At 41.2% G+C, this 20,753-nt stretch overlaps 2 protein-coding genes across 7 annotated transcripts in view; both read right to left on the bottom strand.

Moving 5' to 3' along the window:
* TrpA1 (Transient receptor potential cation channel A1) overlaps positions 1-9,124 on the bottom strand; it is a 55,097-nt gene extending 45,973 nt beyond the window's left edge. Inside the window, exons 1-4 of one of the 2 annotated variants that reach the window (XM_022789926.2) lie at positions 8,258-9,124; positions 2,694-2,785; positions 2,030-2,173; positions 1,018-1,170 (exon numbers count right to left, since the gene is read on the bottom strand). In XM_022789926.2, the coding sequence (XP_022645661.1) occupies positions 1,018-1,170; positions 2,030-2,173; positions 2,694-2,785; positions 8,258-8,348 (480 nt within the window). In that variant the 5' untranslated portion in view covers positions 8,349-9,124. The remainder of the gene's footprint in view (positions 1-1,017; positions 1,171-2,029; positions 2,174-2,693; positions 2,786-8,257) is intronic. The other variant, XM_022789924.2, reaches the window with a different exon arrangement.
* Positions 9,125-9,774: 650 nt separating this feature from the next.
* dysf (neuronal PAS domain protein dysfusion) overlaps positions 9,775-20,753 on the bottom strand; it is a 57,002-nt gene continuing 46,023 nt past the window's right edge. For 4 of the 5 annotated variants that reach the window (XM_022789930.2, XM_022789931.2, XM_086978797.1 and 1 more), the window contains 4 exons: positions 15,830-16,015; positions 15,320-15,611; positions 14,950-15,103; positions 9,775-14,680 (listed from right to left, as the gene is read on the bottom strand). In XM_022789930.2, coding sequence (XP_022645665.1) covers positions 13,486-14,680; positions 14,950-15,103; positions 15,320-15,611; positions 15,830-16,015 — 1,827 coding nt within the window. In that variant the 3' untranslated portion in view covers positions 9,775-13,485. Of the gene's footprint in view, positions 14,681-14,949; positions 15,104-15,319; positions 15,612-15,829; positions 16,016-16,418; positions 17,148-20,753 lie in introns of those variants that run through there. The other variant, XM_022789933.2, reaches the window with a different exon arrangement.

Genomic DNA, 20,753 nt, shown 5'->3' with positions numbered 1-20,753 from the left:
ACTAAATGAAAAAAAAAAGATATATTCAGTCATTTTCAGTACCAAGTTTCTCACACACGCGAATCTTGTTTCCTAGCGAAATTTTCAGTTGTCCTCTTTGACTCTTTTCGAAATTATTGAGAAAATAAGGAACTGGGAAACCAGCTTTGACTAGTACAGTAAACTTCAATAAATCTTGTCAATGGCTCGGGTCAGCCAATGGCCTCTTTTGCTGAGGTCGTGGCCTAAAACGCCGTGAAAATTTGCCTCAGTGCCACAAGCATCTTCTTGTTGATGCCGGGGCATTTTCTGCAAAAATGGTTGCTTTTCGTAAGAGTAATTGGAAAGTTCCATAATACCGTTAAGGAGTTAATCCCCTAACTTACCGCTGAACAGTTGGACCGCGCTTATATCGTTTCCCATAAAGTATCCTCATAATGGAGCCTACTGATTAAGTTTCCACATAGCTAGATGTCTAATATAGAGAAACGTTATATATGAAATACTACAAATGCTTACCAAATGACACTTATTGTTGGCTTTTTCTAACTACCCGATTTCTACAGTGTCAGACCTGATAATGGTGTCACTGGTCAGATCCGGCATGGTAATTATATAACCCAATCATTTGTTAGTAATCTTCAATGTCTAAATTAAATCCTGCGTTACATATTATGTTAACGTCTGTGGTTAGTTACCTAACTGACTTTTAATTGTTTTGTCTTTGCAGTCTTTATGTGCCGAATAAAGCATGTTACAGAAAAGATGTATAGGAATATTGGAACCCTAATAGCTTAGGACGAGATTATATATGGCCAAGACGTGTTTATATGGAGTGGTTTGCGAAAACACCGTTTGCGTTTTTGGCAGTAAATCAACGAAGCTGCGAAAAATCACAAGCATAATTTTTTCAAGCATTTTACGAAGGCTGTCCATGGTGCGTGGAATGGCCTTTAAGCATCTGCGACATGCTGTCACCTGACGTCAAGCAAGTCGGCAGCAGGATTCAACTGTTCTGCTGATCAGGGTCAAACTTACTTTAAGGATACGGTTTGGACTATTGCGAATGTCACAGGTGGCGCCACAGGCACCAGTTTTCGGCGCTTTTGTTCGGCCATCTGCTAGGACCTCGTTGACTGCGGGCAGAAAACGGTCACTTGCAGGCACCACTTTGGTCTCCAGCAGATCGTCCTGAAATAACAACGCGGATTGCATTATCAACTAGTAATAATAGCGTACCGTACAGAGGAACACTCTTTGTCAAAACAAAAACTAATCGAACAAGCGTGTCACCTAATCGGTTCATAATAACAATACAGAACCAAACCAGCAATATCCTTAATATATTATAGGGACGACAAGCGGGGCCCTTATTTAGCTGCCTGAATCTCGGACTGCAAAACGAAAGCTCTGCTATATTACAGGCACAGTTTGGAAAATTGAATTATTGAAGTACCGCTGAGGACAACAACATATAATTTGTTACTCTCGATAAGAAGTAAAACTTGTAAGTGAACGTATAAATAATTGCAGAGGTTTTCAAAAGAGATGTGAAAATACGACAGAAGTAAGGAACGGTGTATATCTTCTCAGACGAATCGCCTGAAAATTCAATCGACATAGAGCCGAGTGACCGCATCTCAAATAGGGTGATCATACCTATTCGGACAGGTTCTGCCCGGCAGATGCATGTTCAGACACCTATACAACAATACATAAGTACCAGCTAATTAGCATATAATTAATTGCACACAATATTTCATTCAAGCTATTGCGAAAAATCTGACATCTACACAGCTCAGACGTAATCAAACCATTTAGTTTCCCATTTCCATCCAAAGTTATCTAGCCCCGAAGATTTTACATTTGTTACCACCTACATTTCAATACATCATTCGTAACTTTACCATACTTATTCTTTCTGAACTGTATATCGATTGCAGTACGACTAGCAGAATTTCAGAAAGCGGTGACAACGCTTGCGGCAAAAAGTAGCTAAAAAATATTTTGACTTATATAAGAATGACAGCTTATCCACGAGGCCACTCACGTCGTCATCGTTATCATCGTGATATCTGCATGTAAGCACTCTGATTGCAGATGAAAGCGCATTTCGGAAACCTCCATTTGGTTGATCCGATTGATCCGACAGGGGTAACTTTTGACTGCCAAGAGTCGCCTTCTCGAGCAGCTCCTGTCGCAAACGCCAAAAACATTTCAACAATCAGGTCAAAATAAAGAAACTTTCCATTTTGGCAGCATATACTACCATAATGAGTTGAGCTTATTTATATAAATCATCCTAAGGGTGGCTCTGAAAATTTCTTTGTGGTCAAATTTAGTCCGACGAAAGAGTAAACTCTATGCAAGTCTCTAGTTTGGGGAAACACTGTTCTCATGTCGAAAATTCAAAACAAAAAAAAATAAGCCAAAAACGATAAATTTGAAAAACCTTTTTGTTTTGTCAATTTTTCGGACTACAACGCAACATTTGGCCATATATGTTTATTCTGTCGTTTTTTCAAGGATATCCGTCGAGTTTCTGAACATATTTAAACTAAATAGTATATTATTCGGTTTCTATGCTAGTAAATAAATCTGAAAAGGTAAATCTTGATTTAGTGTACACTAACTAGGTGGTTATTTTTGAAAGTGACAGTGATGAATACATGCATATTACAAAATAAATGGATCAAGATGTCTTAACTCGATACCTTGCCAGCCTGTTTTTTTTTGTTTCCCGCTGACGTTACTGCTATGGGAATCAGGTTGTTCGGAATCACTTTATTGTCTGACGCCCAAGACACTGGAAAAGCAGAGAAATTCAATTGTAAAGTCATTCACATGTCCCTAAAAAGTCGACAGTAACCTAATTATATCCGATATTGGTGTAACTCACTTCGATCTGCCAGAGCACGATCATGCAGCTCTCCACTAAATTTAATAACTTTTTAATAATAATAAAGGTTTGTACCTATGATTTAGAGACCTAAAGTAAACCATCACAGACACCTCTGAAATATACATTTTGAGACCTAACTTATGTAGAAATATGTTCGTTTTCACTCGTACAAGCAACCATGTGCATATGTTCAATCCCAGATTTTCCAGAAGTGTAGGGCGGTGGCGGCGTCAACGGCGGTGGCAATGGCGGTTAAGCTTTCGCTGTGAAGAAAGCTATTATTAGCTTTTTGTATACCCGATATAAAATGAATTTTTAGGTAATAGAATTTTTGTACTTTTTTTGTCGTCATTTTCTATAAAATCGGTCAGATGCGGCTTATCTCCGTCAAATCGTGGCCACAATTATCGTTGCTGGCTTGAGGTTGCCACTTTCACAGTAGCCGGAAGTTTGCCACTTACGTGTACACTGGAGCTCCAATCAGCATCCGTTCGTTCGTTGAGTTTGGTATGAGTACGTTGTTCAATTGTACCCAAAGTAATGAGTGCACAGAGTACACTGTACGTATGTAGAATCGGTGTAGCTTTAATAATCGACAATTTGCGTATCATTGACGAATGATTTCATGAAATTTTCAAACTATGCCGTATAGAGTTTTGAAGATGTAAGTAAGTACGACGTAATTTATTACCATCTAAATACATTTGCTTCCTTTATAAGCAAAGCAAGCTTTGTTTCTTTTGAGAGAGCGACTCCGGGCTTTATGAGGCAGAGGTCTGGTACCTGTGTTCTAACGAGGCACACATAAGCTCGGAATGACCGTGATGTGACGTCCACGTGATAGCATAGAGGGCAACGTATTTGAGATAGTATTAGGGAGGCGTTGGCGGCCTGGATTCGAACCCAAACACAGACAGACAATTCATTTCATGGCGGGGGTCAGCCTATCCTGTCTGATAAAAATGCCTAACGGCGATACCGGAGATAAAACTCAAAATATTGAGAGACTGTCAACAGTTGTCTTATTAAGTTATTTTTGTTTTATGTGTGTGTGTATGTGTGTTTTTCTAAATACAGACCTGCTTTTCGTCTTGCTGATATTATAACTATACATTTAAATAATGATGATTATTTAGAAAAGTAGAACCAAAAAGAGATTTAAAAAAATATAATCAGGCGTGCTCGCATTTTGTTAAAATTTAAAGTTGTTTATGGATCGTTGAGCGAGGTTTACGAAAAAATCCTTATTTTATATTTCAAAAATTCGCAAGACAGGTATACTTCGAATACTCTAAAACTCGATCAACGTCGCGCTATACAAATATCCTCTATAATGCTACAGTAGAAGAAGGTTGAGGTGAATTTCAGTGAACTGTACGTGGACTAAAATGTACTTTTAGTCGTAGGGCGCTAACGCATAGCTACTTTTTAATTATTTAATGTGTTAGCCGCTAGGGCAGGAGAAATCGACTTGCAACAAATGTTATTATTCCTAATCAGCCCAATATAGAAACATATTCATGATACTCTATAACAGAGAAAAGAGCCTTCAAAAAAAAAAATGTATTTTTATCGCGAACAAGTTGGATACGAGAATCGAACCTGGTCGTTGTCGCACGCGCATTTTGTGACGTATTGAAAAAACAGCGCCCTCGGTTCACTAAATCCAATAAGACTGTCTGTTCTGTCTAAGTCACTTTCATACAGTTTCATAGATAACTGTCCATTACTAAATTCCGGCAAAAAGTCAAAAAACACAACAGAACAATACACTGTGTCTTTCTGCAGATAACATATACCGCTAGTCCTCAGAAATGTTCATTGATCCTCATTTCGGGGCACCAACTTCAGCTAAAGGTTTGCGAGAAGGACGCTTCTACTATCAGGGAACTGACGAGTCTGAGTTCTGATTGTCTCAGAGACCTTCGAGTACCGGAACCAGCATATGAGCAAGACCAATCAATCTTACTATGGAGCGTCATAGGCACAAAATCGAGGCCTTAGGCAGCACGGCGATGCTTGGCCGTTGATCTTGACCATGACCAATGTCGAGGTCTTAAGCGGCTTCCTAACGGGTGAAACGTCTCGGGAATGACCTCAAACCTCTGATGAGTATATAAATTACGTAAAAATAATTCGCTCTACTGACGAGGCATTTCTGAGTTAGAGACTGCAGCTTTCTACTGAGAATCTTCAACATTTGCAACAGGAATATGTCAAGATCGTCAAATCGTAAAATCGTTAAAAACTCGTTAAAAAAACTTAACTAAGAATACCGATATTCTTACTAATCTAAGGAAATATATATATTTTACCGTGTAGCAAGCAGGTACTTTGGCTTATCGATTTTTGATCGCAGTAATATTACTGAAATATCGCTCGGATCTACACAGTTTGCACTGATTAGTATGTATTTAATTGAAGTAATATTTATCCAAGAGACATTATTTCACACTGCAACGGGTTGATCACGCTGAGGGCAATGAAATAATTGATTGATTGTAAGGATTGATGAAATAATAATGCATGCACCCATTCATAGTAGGTTTATACATATTTTGTTATATCTATTAATCTTCTATAGATTACAAATAAAGCAAACTTATGTATATATATGCGCTATGCTTCCCATCGAGGATTGCTTACTAACTAGCTTTTTTTTTTAACTAATCGCACCGGTCGTGTAGTATTCGTATACTAATCACACGATTGACATTGAATTTCCCTTATAAATGTTGCTTTTCTGCTTCCGGCATCCAAAAAAAGCAGAACATAGTAGTTTTACACTGTGAAATAAGGTTTAAATTTGCGACAATATAAATCCATCATCGATTTCTCTTCCTTCAGTAAAGAAAAGTAGAAAGGGTAACGATTGTCTAGCGACGTAACGCTCAAATGTTGTCTCTGAGCTCCTATGCAGCGTAGGACGTCCGCTGAATCCTCTCAGTAGCAGGACACACGATGTATGTATCATTAAGGCGTGGCTAACTTTCATTAAGGATGTCGTCTTCTCATTGTCATAGCAATGGGGCCGGATGACACCGAGAGTATATTATACACGACGGATTGTCTTAAACGGTAGAACGTCACTTTCGCAAATGGATGCCATAAAAGGTCTAACGTCTAACTGAAACTTAATTAGCCCATTTGTTCAAGACGAAATTTCTCCTGGCAAAGCTAGATGAAAAAGACACGTATTTTTGCATTCATTCGGATCACGACACAGCTTTGCATGTTATATTCTGACAAACAAAAAAAAAAAAGCTCAAGCAAAGTACATTGCTTTAAATCGGGCCAGGATATTCAGTTATCTTACATTATAATCTCTGAAGCCAAATGGGATAGGATGGTTATTTGTGATGATGATTGATCGTCTGTCGTAAAGATAAACATCACCGCGAAAACTATAAGCTCTGGACTATACGAGGAAGACACTGAAGCGCTTAGCTTTTGTCTTGATTCGAGCACAGCGCCAAAAAACTAATGGCGGGCTATTTAATTCGTATTTCATGGACGGTAATAGTTGATCATATAATAATGATGATAAAAAGTTCCATTATTATATATATAGATATATATTAGTCATCTATTTGTCAACAACACTTACTCAGTTACACATTCTCTTGAATCTAACAGATTTTCCATTTCATTTAGTTTTTCATCGTAATGTTGCGTCTTGCGCATTTCTGTATGTAGTGTTAACGTCGTATTTAGAACTTGCTCTCCATAAATTTGTCTGAACTTCGATACTCGTAGTAAGTAAGTAAGTAAGTAAGTACGTAAGTGTTAAACTCGAAGCTTGAAGAAGATGTACAAGTGGAAAGTATTCCCTCTCTCGTAAAACTCTCTGCGAATGTTCATAAAAATTGGCCCGAACGTCGACAGATAATTAATTGGTGCTATCTAAATAAAATGTGGGTATCTTTGAGTTAGATGTTGTGTTGCTGATCGAATTTATGCAATCTGCGATAACCATAATTTTTGTGGGCTATACACACGGAGTCAGGTCGATGACTTCTATATGTATAGTACACAGGCAGATTTGACGACGGTTAAATGACTGATCGATTTCGACACCGGTCTATAAATGGGTCCGACATCTTTTTTTAGACCCACTCGGATTGTGACGGAACATTCCGTTTGCCGACAGACTCAACATCGCAAAAATAATAAATAACTGACTTGTGACTAGCTGAATGACGCTCACTGACAGAAATGACTGCCTACTTCCACTTTATTACTCCGTTTTTTTGAAACAGTTCGATACATCTCTGCATAAGCATCATCTAATGAGCTTCTAAAATTAATATGGTGTTATTTTACTATTCAATGTCCTATTGATTGAATATTTCCAGGAAGGTCAACTTCTGTCTCTAAAAGGTACTGTGGCCTTTCTGTGCGCAACGATTAATCAGCAGTACAGAAAATGCAATTATTCGTTGACACAGTGGTACTGCGTGGTCGTATCCAATCGAATGGCGTTACCCGAACCCATCTTCTATATGAATTAAAACCAATATGACGATAATAGTACTAATAACCTAGCTCAAAATACTTCAAGTTATAAGCTATTCCAAGTTGAGGAAAGCTAACACGTTGGTCCAAGTTTAACTTGCCTATGCCCCTCGCAGGTGACGGAACGATAAACTTGATTAGAACCGAACAGCGAAAACATTGCAGATTTAATCAAGAAGTTAGCTATAATAATTTCTGGGTAATTTAATATTGTGAATTTCGGGAGAGACAAGCCCAAATTTTTTAAGAGTTACAAATTCACTTAAGGATAGCGTTTTTATTTGGAAAAGAAACAAAGTGTTAAAAAACAATATTCGAAAACATCTGATCTTATGTTCTGAGCACGTAACGCAGGGTTAGTTACATTTGTATCTAAAACTTGTTCTAAAATCACAGAGATTTGATGTTTCAAGGCAAAACATTGCTTCTTTTTCTAAACCAGCATAGAGCATCTTGGATAACCCTCATGTTGTAAATTAGGCAGGAATTTTTCCTAGTTTAGTTTTTTTTTAATTTTTGCACGTTGCCAACTGCATCTGCCTGTGACGCATTAACTCCACGCGTCTTAGTATCGCTGGTTGCTTTCCTCTTTGATTGAAGCTATATGATATCAATTGTTTGCTAAAACTGATCCTCGTGAGAAAGAAGGTCAACAAATGGGATTTAAATATGTAGATCGTTACTTTGGTTGACGAGACTAAATTGTGACTAAATTGTAAAGACTAAATCACCTCACACGTCTTTTCGTATTCTATAGAGTTGCTACCAGGGTATATTCGTGAGAGAAACAGTTCTTGTGAAGGTTGGCCTTGCTAACACCGTATTGTATAATCATAATCCACATATGAAAACACCACGTACCGTTTCGTCCGTTAACGTGCAACACGGTCGTGCGAACTGTATCGTGGTCCATCTCCAACTGATTGAGCGCAACTTGTTCTGCTAATGCCATTTCCGTCCCGCTCTAATCCTTTACCTCCTTTTGGCGATTTTGTTGCAGCACGGGTCCGTAGCACTCCTTCTTTAGGCCGTTGTTCAACCTCTGACCGTTTGGTCGGCCCTTCGTCACAGTGCTAGCTCCCTTTGAGCTTCGACGTTCACAAATTGCATGTCTGCTCCTGTCTAATCTCTAACTTAGTTGTTAGACATTAACATACAATCATGAAAATGAAGCCATGCTAAATTACAGTGAGTCCATATCAAAGACTATGGCCATGCTCGACCTCGGCGCGTGCATACATCTATACAGTGAGCCTAGAACTACTGCCGCTCGGTGTCAACGATGTACATATTTCAATGCAGCACGTCCTGAGTAAGCGAGTTGAGTTAACCAAGGGAGGCAGACCATGGACCTCAGCTGACTATGAGCGCTGCTCGGCTCCTGGACATCTTTGCCAACTTGGGTTGATCATCGTGACACCGATAACCGAGGTTCTGCCAAGCGGATTCTTAAAGGAGGGTATATTTCTAGAATGCTCCCTAGGGGCGAGCTTTGATTGGCTAGGTAATAGGCAGTAAATGAACGACGTGCTTGGAGCAGTGTCTACACAGAACCTGTGATGATGCTGTAAACATGTTTGCCTTTAGGGAGGTGCGATCATCCCAACCTCATGACTCATGGATGGCATCACGTTCATTACCGTGTTGCCATACAGGTATAGGTTGAACGACGGCCCCGTAAGCCTTACTCGAGAAAAAATGTACTGGTTATGCAGGCTTTCGGGTGATATGAACGCAGACACAGTATACGAAGCCTAAATGACCAGAACTCGATTGAGGAAGCGTCGTTTGATTGTGTTCGTTAATCCAGTGTTGATGTTGCGTAACTGTGATTCTTTTAAACTCATTATGGCATTTAGAACACTTTCTATTTCGATGATTGTTCTTCTAGCAAAAGAGTGCATTGAGTCCTTGTGTTCGTGGTCAAAAAGGGTCCGGTAAAGTAAATAGGTTGGTAGCAAATGCAAGTTGGTAACAAACTTCTAATTTTTTGCTTTTTAAAAGCCGGCTAACGGAAAACAGACGCTTCCCATAAAAGCGGTTCCGGCCGTTAGTCTATCAATTAAGCAAATAATTCTTTTAGCAGCGCTATTGTTCCAGACGTTTGTATTTGAGTGCTGTACAATTGAAATAGAGGTCGCCGCTCAAAGCGTTATTGACAAGTAGCGATAGATGCGCACTCCTAGACGAAGCTGCCGGACACCGTGCCAGAAGCCATGTCTTGTCTTCGATGCGCTAATAACGGTGGCCTTATTGAAGAAGTCCAGGTAAGGGCATATTTTTGAGTGCGTGCCATTCATTTTTTCACCTTTGTTATCCATAAACCAACAGCATGTTCTAATATGTTTATTTTCGGAAAAAAAAAAAAAACTAACGGACATCGATATTAAATAGGTTACATTTATTCATAAAATAGGCTGTTCGATAAAATTATTGCGGTGTAGTCTCTTACACTAGCAAATATGACGGAAGATATATTATAATAGCCTTAAAACGTTTAGTTAGCAGAACAAATGTACACGAAGATTCTAACATCTAAGACGTACCCTAAAATGGGTAATTTGTAATACGTTTTCACGTTGTATATACGTTTTTTTTTTTTTCAAGTCAGATTCATTCATATGTATAATTTTCATAATTATAACGCATGTGAATAAATTCTGTTATTGTTTTTTTCATTTGTAATCATTTCACCTATGATAACAATCTCCGAGCCATATACGATAATAATAACAGCAACCATATATATATATATATGCCATATATATATATATATATATATAGGGTACTCACAGGGTAGACGTAACAATACATATCTCGAAAACGATGAAGTGCGTAAGGGTATGATTTGCCGACGGCGATAAATTTCTACTACGTCTAACTTTTTTCTACCACTAAATTCGACCGGCTGCCCGTAATGAGGGAAGACATTCCTCATATTAGGTTTTCTTCGACACGTTTCTTAACTAGAACAGATAATTCCTACGTTTTTCTGAAGTCGTCTGCCTTATTTGAATATGTTTAATTTTATGCTCCTGACCGGAACAACGCTGCCTGTGAGTGCACTCGTCGTGGCTAATGATTCTATGAATTTTACTTGTTATATTTTACGTTTTCTAATAGAAGTACGCTTGTTATTATATTTAATTGAATCAATATTTATTTATACAAAAATGTCTTTTTTTTAATATATTGGTAACTCGTTCTTTGGTCATTTTGTCAAAAATTTACAACAGCATTTCTCAATTAAAAAAATAAAACTGCAATCAAGAAAAAAACGTCAAATATCAAACTGTAGAAGTTTCGCGAAATATCGAGATTTTTTGGGGATTATAGGTTTCACAAATCGCTATATATATATATAACGCGTGTTCAGATAATGAGATATACAATTACACCCTTTATATTCTATAAACTGTATTATTCAGATAGCATAGAATTACACTTCTAGAAAATAAAAATGTCTTTTACTAGCACTACTTATACAGTAGTTCTATATAATAATGGGCCGAAACATAAGTCGACAGAGAACTTCAGAAAAGCAAGACTACTCTTTGATTGAATTTAGGAGAGCGATCGAATAGAAGGGATTTCTAATCTGAGGCATCGAAATTTAGCATTGAGCTTTTAAAAAAGGCCAACGAACAGTTAAACAGACCAAACATCAGTGACACGTCCGTTCAGAGACTGCAGAAGAAACGTATGTAATGATTTTTTTTTTCTGTGACTTCACTAATTGGTAATAAATCGATTATCGTGTACGAAAAGTCACAGTCGAGGCCTTCGTAAAATTTGATAATAACAACACTAGAAGAATTTGATAGTAAAATAAATAATTTATTCTTCCGCGGTGGTACATAGCTCCGTTTTTGTCACACCATCATCAATTGTCACAACCACCATCCGCAATCTACTGTTAAAAACCATCAAGATTTCTAATACTGTGTTTTACCTCCTCTATACTCATCTACACGTTCGTTCATCAAAACACGTATACTTATGGCAATATGCCATACGGATTCTCACAAAATGAGGTGCAGAACGTGATGCGTGCACTTCATAATGGATGCAAACAGCTTCGCTCCAGCGTCGTACACTCACGCAAACAAAATACTTATTTACACTGCCGTATTGATTGGCCGGGACGCCTGCTTACTTAAGAGGCTCTGTCCAGTTCGTAGTTTTACATGTGTCTTAGTATGTATATGTTCGTTAAGGTTTAGCAGACCTATTTATATGGGAAATTAACAAAGAGGCGCGATTATATCATGACGTCAGCACGTCACAGCGTAAGTTTTCGAGAATGTGCGAGCTTCATCTTCACAATTGTTAAGCCCCTCTGTGAATTCTTCAAATTGTCGAACTGAGACTTTTTTTCCGTGTCGAAGAGACGTTTTGACGAACAGGAAAATCGCCCTGTTAGACTTAACGCTGCACCAATTGCTACCGAATCTGAGCAAAACGACACACGAGTCAGAGTCTACCCGCTGTGCCTGTAATCTCTCGACAAGTCAGGCGATTATCATTTGTTTGCCTTAGCTTCTACTAGCGTTTCGGTGTTCGCACTTCAATTCTTTCCGTTACGGAAAAGATAATGTTCAAACTATCACACGGATGCGTCAGCGGGGCGGGTTGCCCTGCAGTGTTTTTTTTTTCGCGTACACTTTTCGAAAAGAATTAGCTTCGACCGCTGGTCACCGTCACCAGGTTGACTGTTAGCGATTTAACCGAACGAATCGTTAATCCACATATTTTACGCACGTTAGGAGTCCGGCATCACATCACACTCTCGGTGATACTCGGTCGTTCGAGGTACGTGGACGTACCGAGAAACTCAAAGTTGGTGGGACGTCTGTAATGCACAAACATCGAGCCCAACAAAAAAAGTCCGAATACCAAGAAATATCGCAGTACAGAAACACTCTACACAAAGCAGTTGGTGGAAAAATATAAAAAATAAAGCATACACCTTACTCAGATACATGGAACTAAGAACCGGTTAAAATCGTTCTATGTGTCACTACTTCACTAATGAATACGCTCATCGTGTTGCATTCACCTGCAGCAATTACGGTAGCTCCTCATCTAGACTCTGCAAGATGTCTACCTCACGTACAAGATTTACTTAACTATGGCTCGCATTAGCATTTCGTGTATATGCATTCGGCATATATATGATTCATTTGACATGCTGTGCATAGAAATTCGTTCGTACGTGCAAGAAATAGCGCAACTTCTATATGGTCGATGTTTTCTCGGCGTGTCAACCGGCCGAAGAGACCCTTTACTTGCGCTGTGACACTATATGTGTGTATGTAATATATGTATAGCACTCAGTGAATGAATAACTTTCCATCTTTTCCTGTGTTTTAAACATCGAGCATTTCTATTCGAGGAAAATTTAATAATAACACTGGGAGAGACAGTGCGGGTGCGTGTGTACCGCTTCCTCTTTCATTCTGACATGTTTTTGTCACACAACAAGGTTTCTACCTGCAATAACACCATGAAATGATGCGATTGTTCCGTTTCATTATTATCATCAGCATTACTGAACTGTTGCTTACGTTTATTCTACTGAGATTCTACAGACAGCTGACAGCGCTTTTCCTCCGATGGCTTTTCTATTTTTGTCTTATTGTATAGTCATTCCGGTAACTCCGGGTTCTGAACCACCGTCGAAGCGAAATAGGGCTGCCGGGCTAAGGCACTTCACTTTGGTTCAAATCCGCCCGCTCGTAAATGCACGGACAGAAATAGCTGAAAAAGAGATACGTAATGAGGTGCATATGGGAGGCACAGCGAATGCAACGAAGCCCTATATCACCGCCATGTTTTATGAAGGTAAAGCTGATTATACTACTGGTTCGCAAAAAGGCGGCTGATCGAAAAGTACTGAGACTGTGTCCGCACCGATGTCTTCCTAAGGATCATTTAGCAAATACTCAGCTCCTCCGGACGTTTCCGACAAACGGCCTATCGAACGACGCCGCTTAGCGGAGTTTCTGCAACGGCAATTCAGCCGGAGGGAAGATCCGACGGGCTCGAATGGCTCTGCGAGGGTGCCCGGTCACCTCATGACGACACCTTTAGACCACTTTGGTGCTATGATCCTCCATTGAAGGCATTGACGGAATAGCAGACGATAGACAGGTAAGGACAGGTGGCGATGAAGCGTTCGGGTGCATTGCGCCCGGATGACTGACTAGAGTGGGATGCGAATGAGGGTGGGCTGCTGCAGCCAGATGTGGATGAGGTGCTTCGGCTCCATGGTGAGTTGAAGCGCACAGCAGCGCCGGATGATGCGGTGGCGGCGGCATTAGCGAGCGGTGGTACTCACTTGTCGCTGCGCCGAGGTAATCGAAGTGCAGAGGCAGCTCCGAGTATTTGGGGTAGGCCAGCGAAAAGTGGTATGGATCGAGGGGCGTTGGTTCGATGTATGTTGGCCGAGGTACGTTTCGCAGGTAGTTCGCTGCTGATATGAGTTGGCTAACCTCTTCGGTGTTGGTCGGCGTGAGGCTTTGTTCGACATCTCCGACGGCAGCTGCCTCCTCGTCCAATTGATGATGGTGATGGTGCGATTGATGCTGATATTTCGCTGTCGCCGGGGCGGGTACTCGCTGGAAGACCGGCGCGGTTGCGGCCGTTGCCAGGGTTAAGCTGCCGTACGGGTAACTTCCAGTGTAGCCACCATTTGCAACCGGCGTTGTTAGTTCGGTAAACTGTGGTACCTGTATGGGGTTCGTATGATGCATCAAGGTCGGCTGCGGGTAGTGGGGCAGCGTTTGATGGGGTGTGCTCGGCGAATGTGTTTGGTGGCTATGCACACCCATATTGTTTACACTGCCTATTCCAACATTGGCGCCAACACCGACTCCAATATGAGGATGCGTAAGAGACGAAGGCATCGTTGGTGAGCATCGGCCGTCGTTTGTCGGCGATGCTGATCTCTTTACGCCGTGCAGCACCTGTGGTGTCCATTTGGACGGGGTATTTTGCGGCTGACTAACATACGATGAGGGGTTGTATACACTGGATACGTATTGTGGCGCGGGGGCCACTGGAGCGACGGAAGCCACCGAGCTGTTTAGCGATGGAGGGACTGGTGATGGTGCCGAATAGGTGCGTACTGGGGAATATTGCGCGGATGATCTCGATTGACTTGGAGGCGATGGCGCCTGTGTGGGCGGGTCATTGTATCCAAGGTTATAGCTCATTTTCGAATGTAATGAGTAGTATTGGTATAGCCAGCTGTTCTGTCGCATGACGTATGCTTCACGCTCACTGCGAACAGAAAAGGAACCAACACGCACTAATCAGAAACGACGACGCCATAGATATGCTTATGCCGTTATTACATTTATAGAAAAAAAAAAAAAAAAAAAACAAAACACTCACATCACGTTTATGCGTACTTTGTATTTTTTTTTCCCACTTTGCGCTAATTTTGTTCAGCTGTCGAAGAAACGCTTTCATCTCCAATAGACTGCTTAAATCAGCAGTACCTTCTAGTTCCTAAAGCATTATAGACGGGCGCAAGAGAATGTGCGTACCTCAAAACCTGATTGGTGCACACGATGATGGGCTGCTGGTTTGAATCAGAGGCGTCCTTCACCTGGAGCACGCAGTGAATCCAGATCCAGCCCCGATTGAGACTCTGGAGCCGTAGGAGAACAATGCAGCTACGTTCCTGCTCGTTTTGGGTTACTATCAAAAGACAGAAGACGTACGCCAAACATAAAAAAACGTCACGAAAAGGAAAAACTTTAGTGGACAGTCTTAATAGCAGATAGAGCAGGTGGTGCATGTGTGGTAACCCTACAAAGTGCAGTCATTGATTGAGTGATTTAGAAATGAGGCATAGACAAAGATAGGAGATTCTTATAAAAAAAAAAAGTATGCTAAAAAAGATTCGATACTTACTTAGTTTGTGCTTGCTCTGGACGTCGCTGAGGTGATCCCAATGAACGAGTTCATACCAGCTTACACCTTGTAGACTGCTTTTTTGATAGCCGAGATGGAATTCGCCATTTCGATCAAGATGAAGGATTTTCATGTCCATAGAATGAATCGAAGTGAATACGTGCGTACTTCCTTGAACGACGCATTCGCGCGTCTCAGGCATCGCGACAGGCGTGCATAGGGCGAGAAACACTGGTTCGTTTCGCGAGCACAAGGGAAGATAACCCGCAAAATGGCCCTGAACCAATACCACCTAAACCAGCACATGGTCAAAAAAAAATTCCGTCGCATTACTCCTATACGAGATCGGGTCGTTTTTTCTTCTAACCCAACTTTTATGGAAAACACGACGGTTTACGGTAAGATCAGGACATGTCATATTGTTTAAGCTATGCTTTCGGGGCATGCTAAAAACGTGCATTATATTGTTTGCTTGACATGTGCAACCTACTGTATGAATTGTAGACCTACTTTTTGGTCTCCAAACCGCATTTGACGCCGTGCGTTGCGGGATACGTTCATCCGGCAGAGGAACGTACGGATCTCCTTAGCTGCATTGCCGGTCGTCGGGTTACGGGAAAGTTCGCTTTGAATATTGGTATGATCTTGTTTTTCGATGATATCGTACACCGAGTCACCATGAATAAGCAAATCTTCCTGTAGATGAGATCAGTCGAATTCAGAAACCAAACGGCCGCGTTCATTAACAATATGATTCCTTATGCATACATATTACTGCTATTTTTCTTTTGATAGAAATAACCCCAAATTTCAATTTGTATAGTCTAGCCATTTTATCAGATGGACAAAAATACTCTCGTTTCAAGGAAAAGCTTTGCTCGAAGCTTGCGTTTTGTGGGTATTAGGTGGATCTATACGGACTCTCTTGGTGTTAGCGTAACGGTTTACGACGCTTTTGAGCCAGCTCCGCTTTCTTTAGTCTAGCCCGTTAGTTTGCCCCTAAGCTCAATCGCTGCTCTAATACCTACCTTGATCAAGCTGCACATGTTATTATAATGTGCGATAATAACAACAATGAAATATTGTCATCTTTACATACCTTGTTCGTTGATGTATACATTAGAACACTATGCGAGTGTGGGTTTATGCTTATATATGCCTTTTCAGAAACACCTCTAATACGATTTGAATTTCCCGCGGTGAGAGAAGAAGCCGTGCACCAGGATCGGTGCTAAAACATGAACCCATGAACTCAACAGTTTTCTCCATTAGGGCTTAGAATTTATAGAACATATTATATTAGAAGGTCATTGTGGTAAAATTAAATACTGCAACAATCTATAATAAGTCGCCGCTAACAAAATTAATAAGAGTGGCAATTATTATTACTATTAATTTATATAATATATGGACGATAACAGCCAAATATAGCAATAATTTAATGTATCATCAGTTGCTACATGGCTGCATTCAGTGTACGGACAGAGTCATAGGCAGATGATTTTCACGAAGGCAAAAAGCTGCGTATAGAATGAGCGTCGCATACCTCAAACGGCTCTACGCGATTTCTATGCAGGAACAATAATAATAATAATAATAATAAGAACCATTATAAAAACTAGAACAACGGCGGCAAGCAGGTACATTTATGATTACTTAATTGCGGCTATCAAATTATTAAAGTTATAATTTTACTATCATGATTTTCATTACAGGCGATAGGTCCACTAATCGAGCAGGGATCGGCAAGGATCTGGCCGCTACAGATATATGCTAACAATACTTCTCTCTCTCTCTCTCTCTCTCTCTCTCTCTCTTAAACCGTATATATATATATATATATATATATATATATATATATATATATATATAATGAATAGAAGCCGTGGAAATGCAAGGCCAGCTAATCACGGCGTGCTGATTATTTATACTTACCACTGACTGGCGCTGTAAATGAGATTAGATCGAATCAGAATAGTAACCAGGTCTGCTTTGCACGTGATGTATGTACATTTTTGTAGGTAGGTACGTGCGCAGAGCTCTGATGAGCACACGCCAGCACAAATCAGTGCCCGCCAAAAGACTTAGACGGACCTTTTGTCATACACATATTATAGCGTACGTCGGGAGGAAACAGCTTATTAAGGGCTCCGAAAAATTACATCCGGACGTAGCTATTTTGATCATGCCTCATCAGCAACCGCTGGTTTGGTTCATCGCTGAGATCACGCGTGACCCGTTTTTCATTCTATAATATTTTTATGTTTTTGTTGCCCGATTCGACATTTTTTTTAATAGGCAGTGATATAGACAAAACGGGCTGTTTGGCGACGGAAGGAAACCGCCCTGAAAGTGGAACTCCTTTCGGCGAATGCCGCCGATCGGCAGATTCTGCCGGTGCCAATCGAGACATTGGAACCACTAGCTACCTAGCCAGGTGGGCTTAATCGAAATGATATTGAATAAATCTATTAATAGGTAAAAATTCGGCAGAGTCTCGACGTGCAGCAGAAAACAGTGTGACATTAAAATACACGAACAGTGCCCCTGAGGCTATTGCACATAACAAATACGTTGACAGCTTTGCCATTGTGGGGACTGCCATAGACTAAGCAGACGAAACCCCCTAGAGATATGATAACAATACACAAAGATGACCGCACGACCGTTCCGCTTAGGTCATCTTCACGTGCCCATACACGCGGTACTCACTATACTTAAGCTAAGCCATCTGTGAACCGAATACACATGTACAGAAACACAATATATCATACTAAATTAGCTCGCACGAGTAAGCACTGACACAGTTAAATATCGAACGCAGTTAGCGCAGAGCCAGCCACTGCATTTGTAGGCGAAAACAACAAAATAAATTTATTACCATCGCCAATGAAAACCGGATAGCCATAACCAGCCCCATGAAAACGAAGACAAAAGTAACAAGCCCAGGAACAGAAATCCGAGGCCAAAGTCTGCCAATAAACAAGAAAATGAAGTAGAAATAAATTTCCCTACTAATGGCTACCGATGTTCATGCTTACACTGCGTTCGACTCGAGATTGACTGCTCGCCGTAAAAATTGTTCGGTTCCATTCCGTGGGCAGGATTTGTCCGCGTTCGAAGATCAAGAAATTACGTTAGAGCGCTATTCTTCAGTAGGTAGCCAGGATCAGCTGACAGCTCACAGCTATACTGCTGTCAAGTCAGCAGCGACAGAAATGCCTTCAACAACATTAATAATGAAAAGAATAATCTGCACATACACTAAATACAGGAACATCAGAAAAAAGCTGTTTGGTTTTAGGTGATTTTCACGGTAAGTGATGACTTCATTAGTAATTTGGCGATATATCCGCGCGAACGTAGAGCAGCAGCAGTAGCAACAAATGGCAGGTCCGGTTCGCCACGGTCTCGTCCGGCACAAACATAAACGCCATGTTTTTTTCTACCGTTTTCCCTTTCTTTCTGCTTCTTTCCCGGTTTCCTGTTCTTTTGCGCGTCTTTTTCCCGATGACTTTACCCCGTCGCTGATTACCGCTGGCGGCCGAACTGGCTACCAGACCAAAAGCGTAAAGCGGACAATGACGATGCCACCGAACTTCGGCGTCCTCGTAGCTTTCGCACACTTCGATGAAACCGCGACGATCAATGCAGACGCCGTCGATCGCCACCGGCGGCAGCTATGCGTTTGGCACGAGGAAAAAGTGGCGGTGGTGATCGAGCAGAAAAGATCAAAATCGAAATGCACCAAAACGCGCCCGAAAAATCAGATGACCACGGCGGCTGGCCACAGCAATGCCACGACACCGGCAACGGTCAGAGCAGCGACAAGAAAAAATAATCACCAGAACGTCTTCGTCGTCAGCTCAACCCCAATCATCACAATCATCATCGCCATCATCACCGCCAATCTGCCGCCGCCGCCGCCGCCGCCGCCGCCGCCGCTGGCGGTACTTAGTCAGGTAGATCAGCTGCAGCAAAAGCGAATCATCAGCAAAGAAAGACGACGAAGTTCAACTCCATCGGCTGATCTCTGTTCGCTGGGCCTGGTCGCCGTCTCGCTGCTCCCGGATCCGCAGGGCCAGCAGCATCGCCTCGTTATCTTCGTGGAAAGCTCGAGTTGTTACTACTACTACTACGAATACATCCGACTATTGTGACTGATGCTGCTGGTTAATAACAACAGCAACACTCATTAATTCATAAAAGAAAACCAGCGAACAAACCGATGGCTGGACGGACAGACAGGTCTAGGGCCAAACACAAACTTCAACGACGCCAATGTTCGCCCTGATCTTTTCCTGTTTATTCTAGCTGCCGTCGATGCGACCTCCACCGCATCTTCCGCGTCCTGATCTACATCGATGACTGTGTGTTAGCTGATTGACCGAGCAGCAACTACTAGGACATCTGCATTATTTTTAACTTGGTCGCCTACTTGATTTCTGGCTAGAGGCTCCTTTATTCGCTCGTAGTTCTAAGCAGTTGCTGTTACTGCTGCTGCTACTGTCGGAAGTGTTTCATCGTGACGCTCTGTATGCGTCGGTTTCTCCGCTCAGTTCCTCGTGCGCCGCGCGATTAATGTTGAGAATCTCGTTTTCAACAGAATACACTCATACGTGATGCTACGTAAGGGTACGTAGCAGTCTGCCCGTCAGATGGGTCCTCCAGGGTGGGCTAGAATTAAGCGACATTGGTCTGATATTACTGTCACCGAAGATGATGATCGCACCTGTAGCTACTGCTGAGCAGAGATGATCAGACCTCTGGAATTAGCGGGAAAATTCAACCGTTAACTGTACACGACTACTTCGAGGGGAATCTGTATAAATCGTTTCCGTACAGATATTGGCTTTTTTTTTTCGCTGTTGACGGATGCTAGAACGAGAGAAGCAGGCGCATTGGAGACAGTTTCAGCTAGACATATTTGTAGACAGAGGAGCGTGTTACGCCGGAAAAAGAAAGGGGAAAGATAGAATACCATCGTTTATTAATAGTGATCTTGTCTTATATTTTGTTAGGGTTATCAGCATATGTATGCACGAATGCATAGATAAACGATACAGGCGAAAAAAAGATCAGTAACAATTAATCATCGATACCGGTAATGCCGCTATGGCTTGATTCCTAGTAGCGTTCTGAATTAATTTCGACGAACGATGATGGCTCGCAATGGGGATGTCATATAGAGAAAAGAAACAACCAAAAACCTATCAATAAGTAAAATAGGAAAAACAAAATCAATTTCTTTAATATCGGAACGGTTAAACGTGTCATAGTCGCTCAGCCATACATATGTGTCATGTATGAACTGGAAAAAAATATATAAGTTTCTTAAGCCGGTTCGATTTCGGGTTTCACCAACGATCAACTTGCTCGTACCGCGCACATACCTCAATGCCTGTCACAAATGATCAACAATGAATCAAGTGGT

Source organism: Varroa destructor, unplaced genomic scaffold (assembly GCF_002443255.2).
Source record: "Varroa destructor unplaced genomic scaffold, Vdes_3.0 BEIS01000002.1, whole genome shotgun sequence".
In the NCBI taxonomy this organism is placed as follows: Eukaryota; Metazoa; Arthropoda; class Arachnida; order Mesostigmata; family Varroidae; genus Varroa; species Varroa destructor.
Note: the sequence above shows the minus strand (reverse complement) of the source record. Positions and strands in the feature narration are given on the sequence as shown.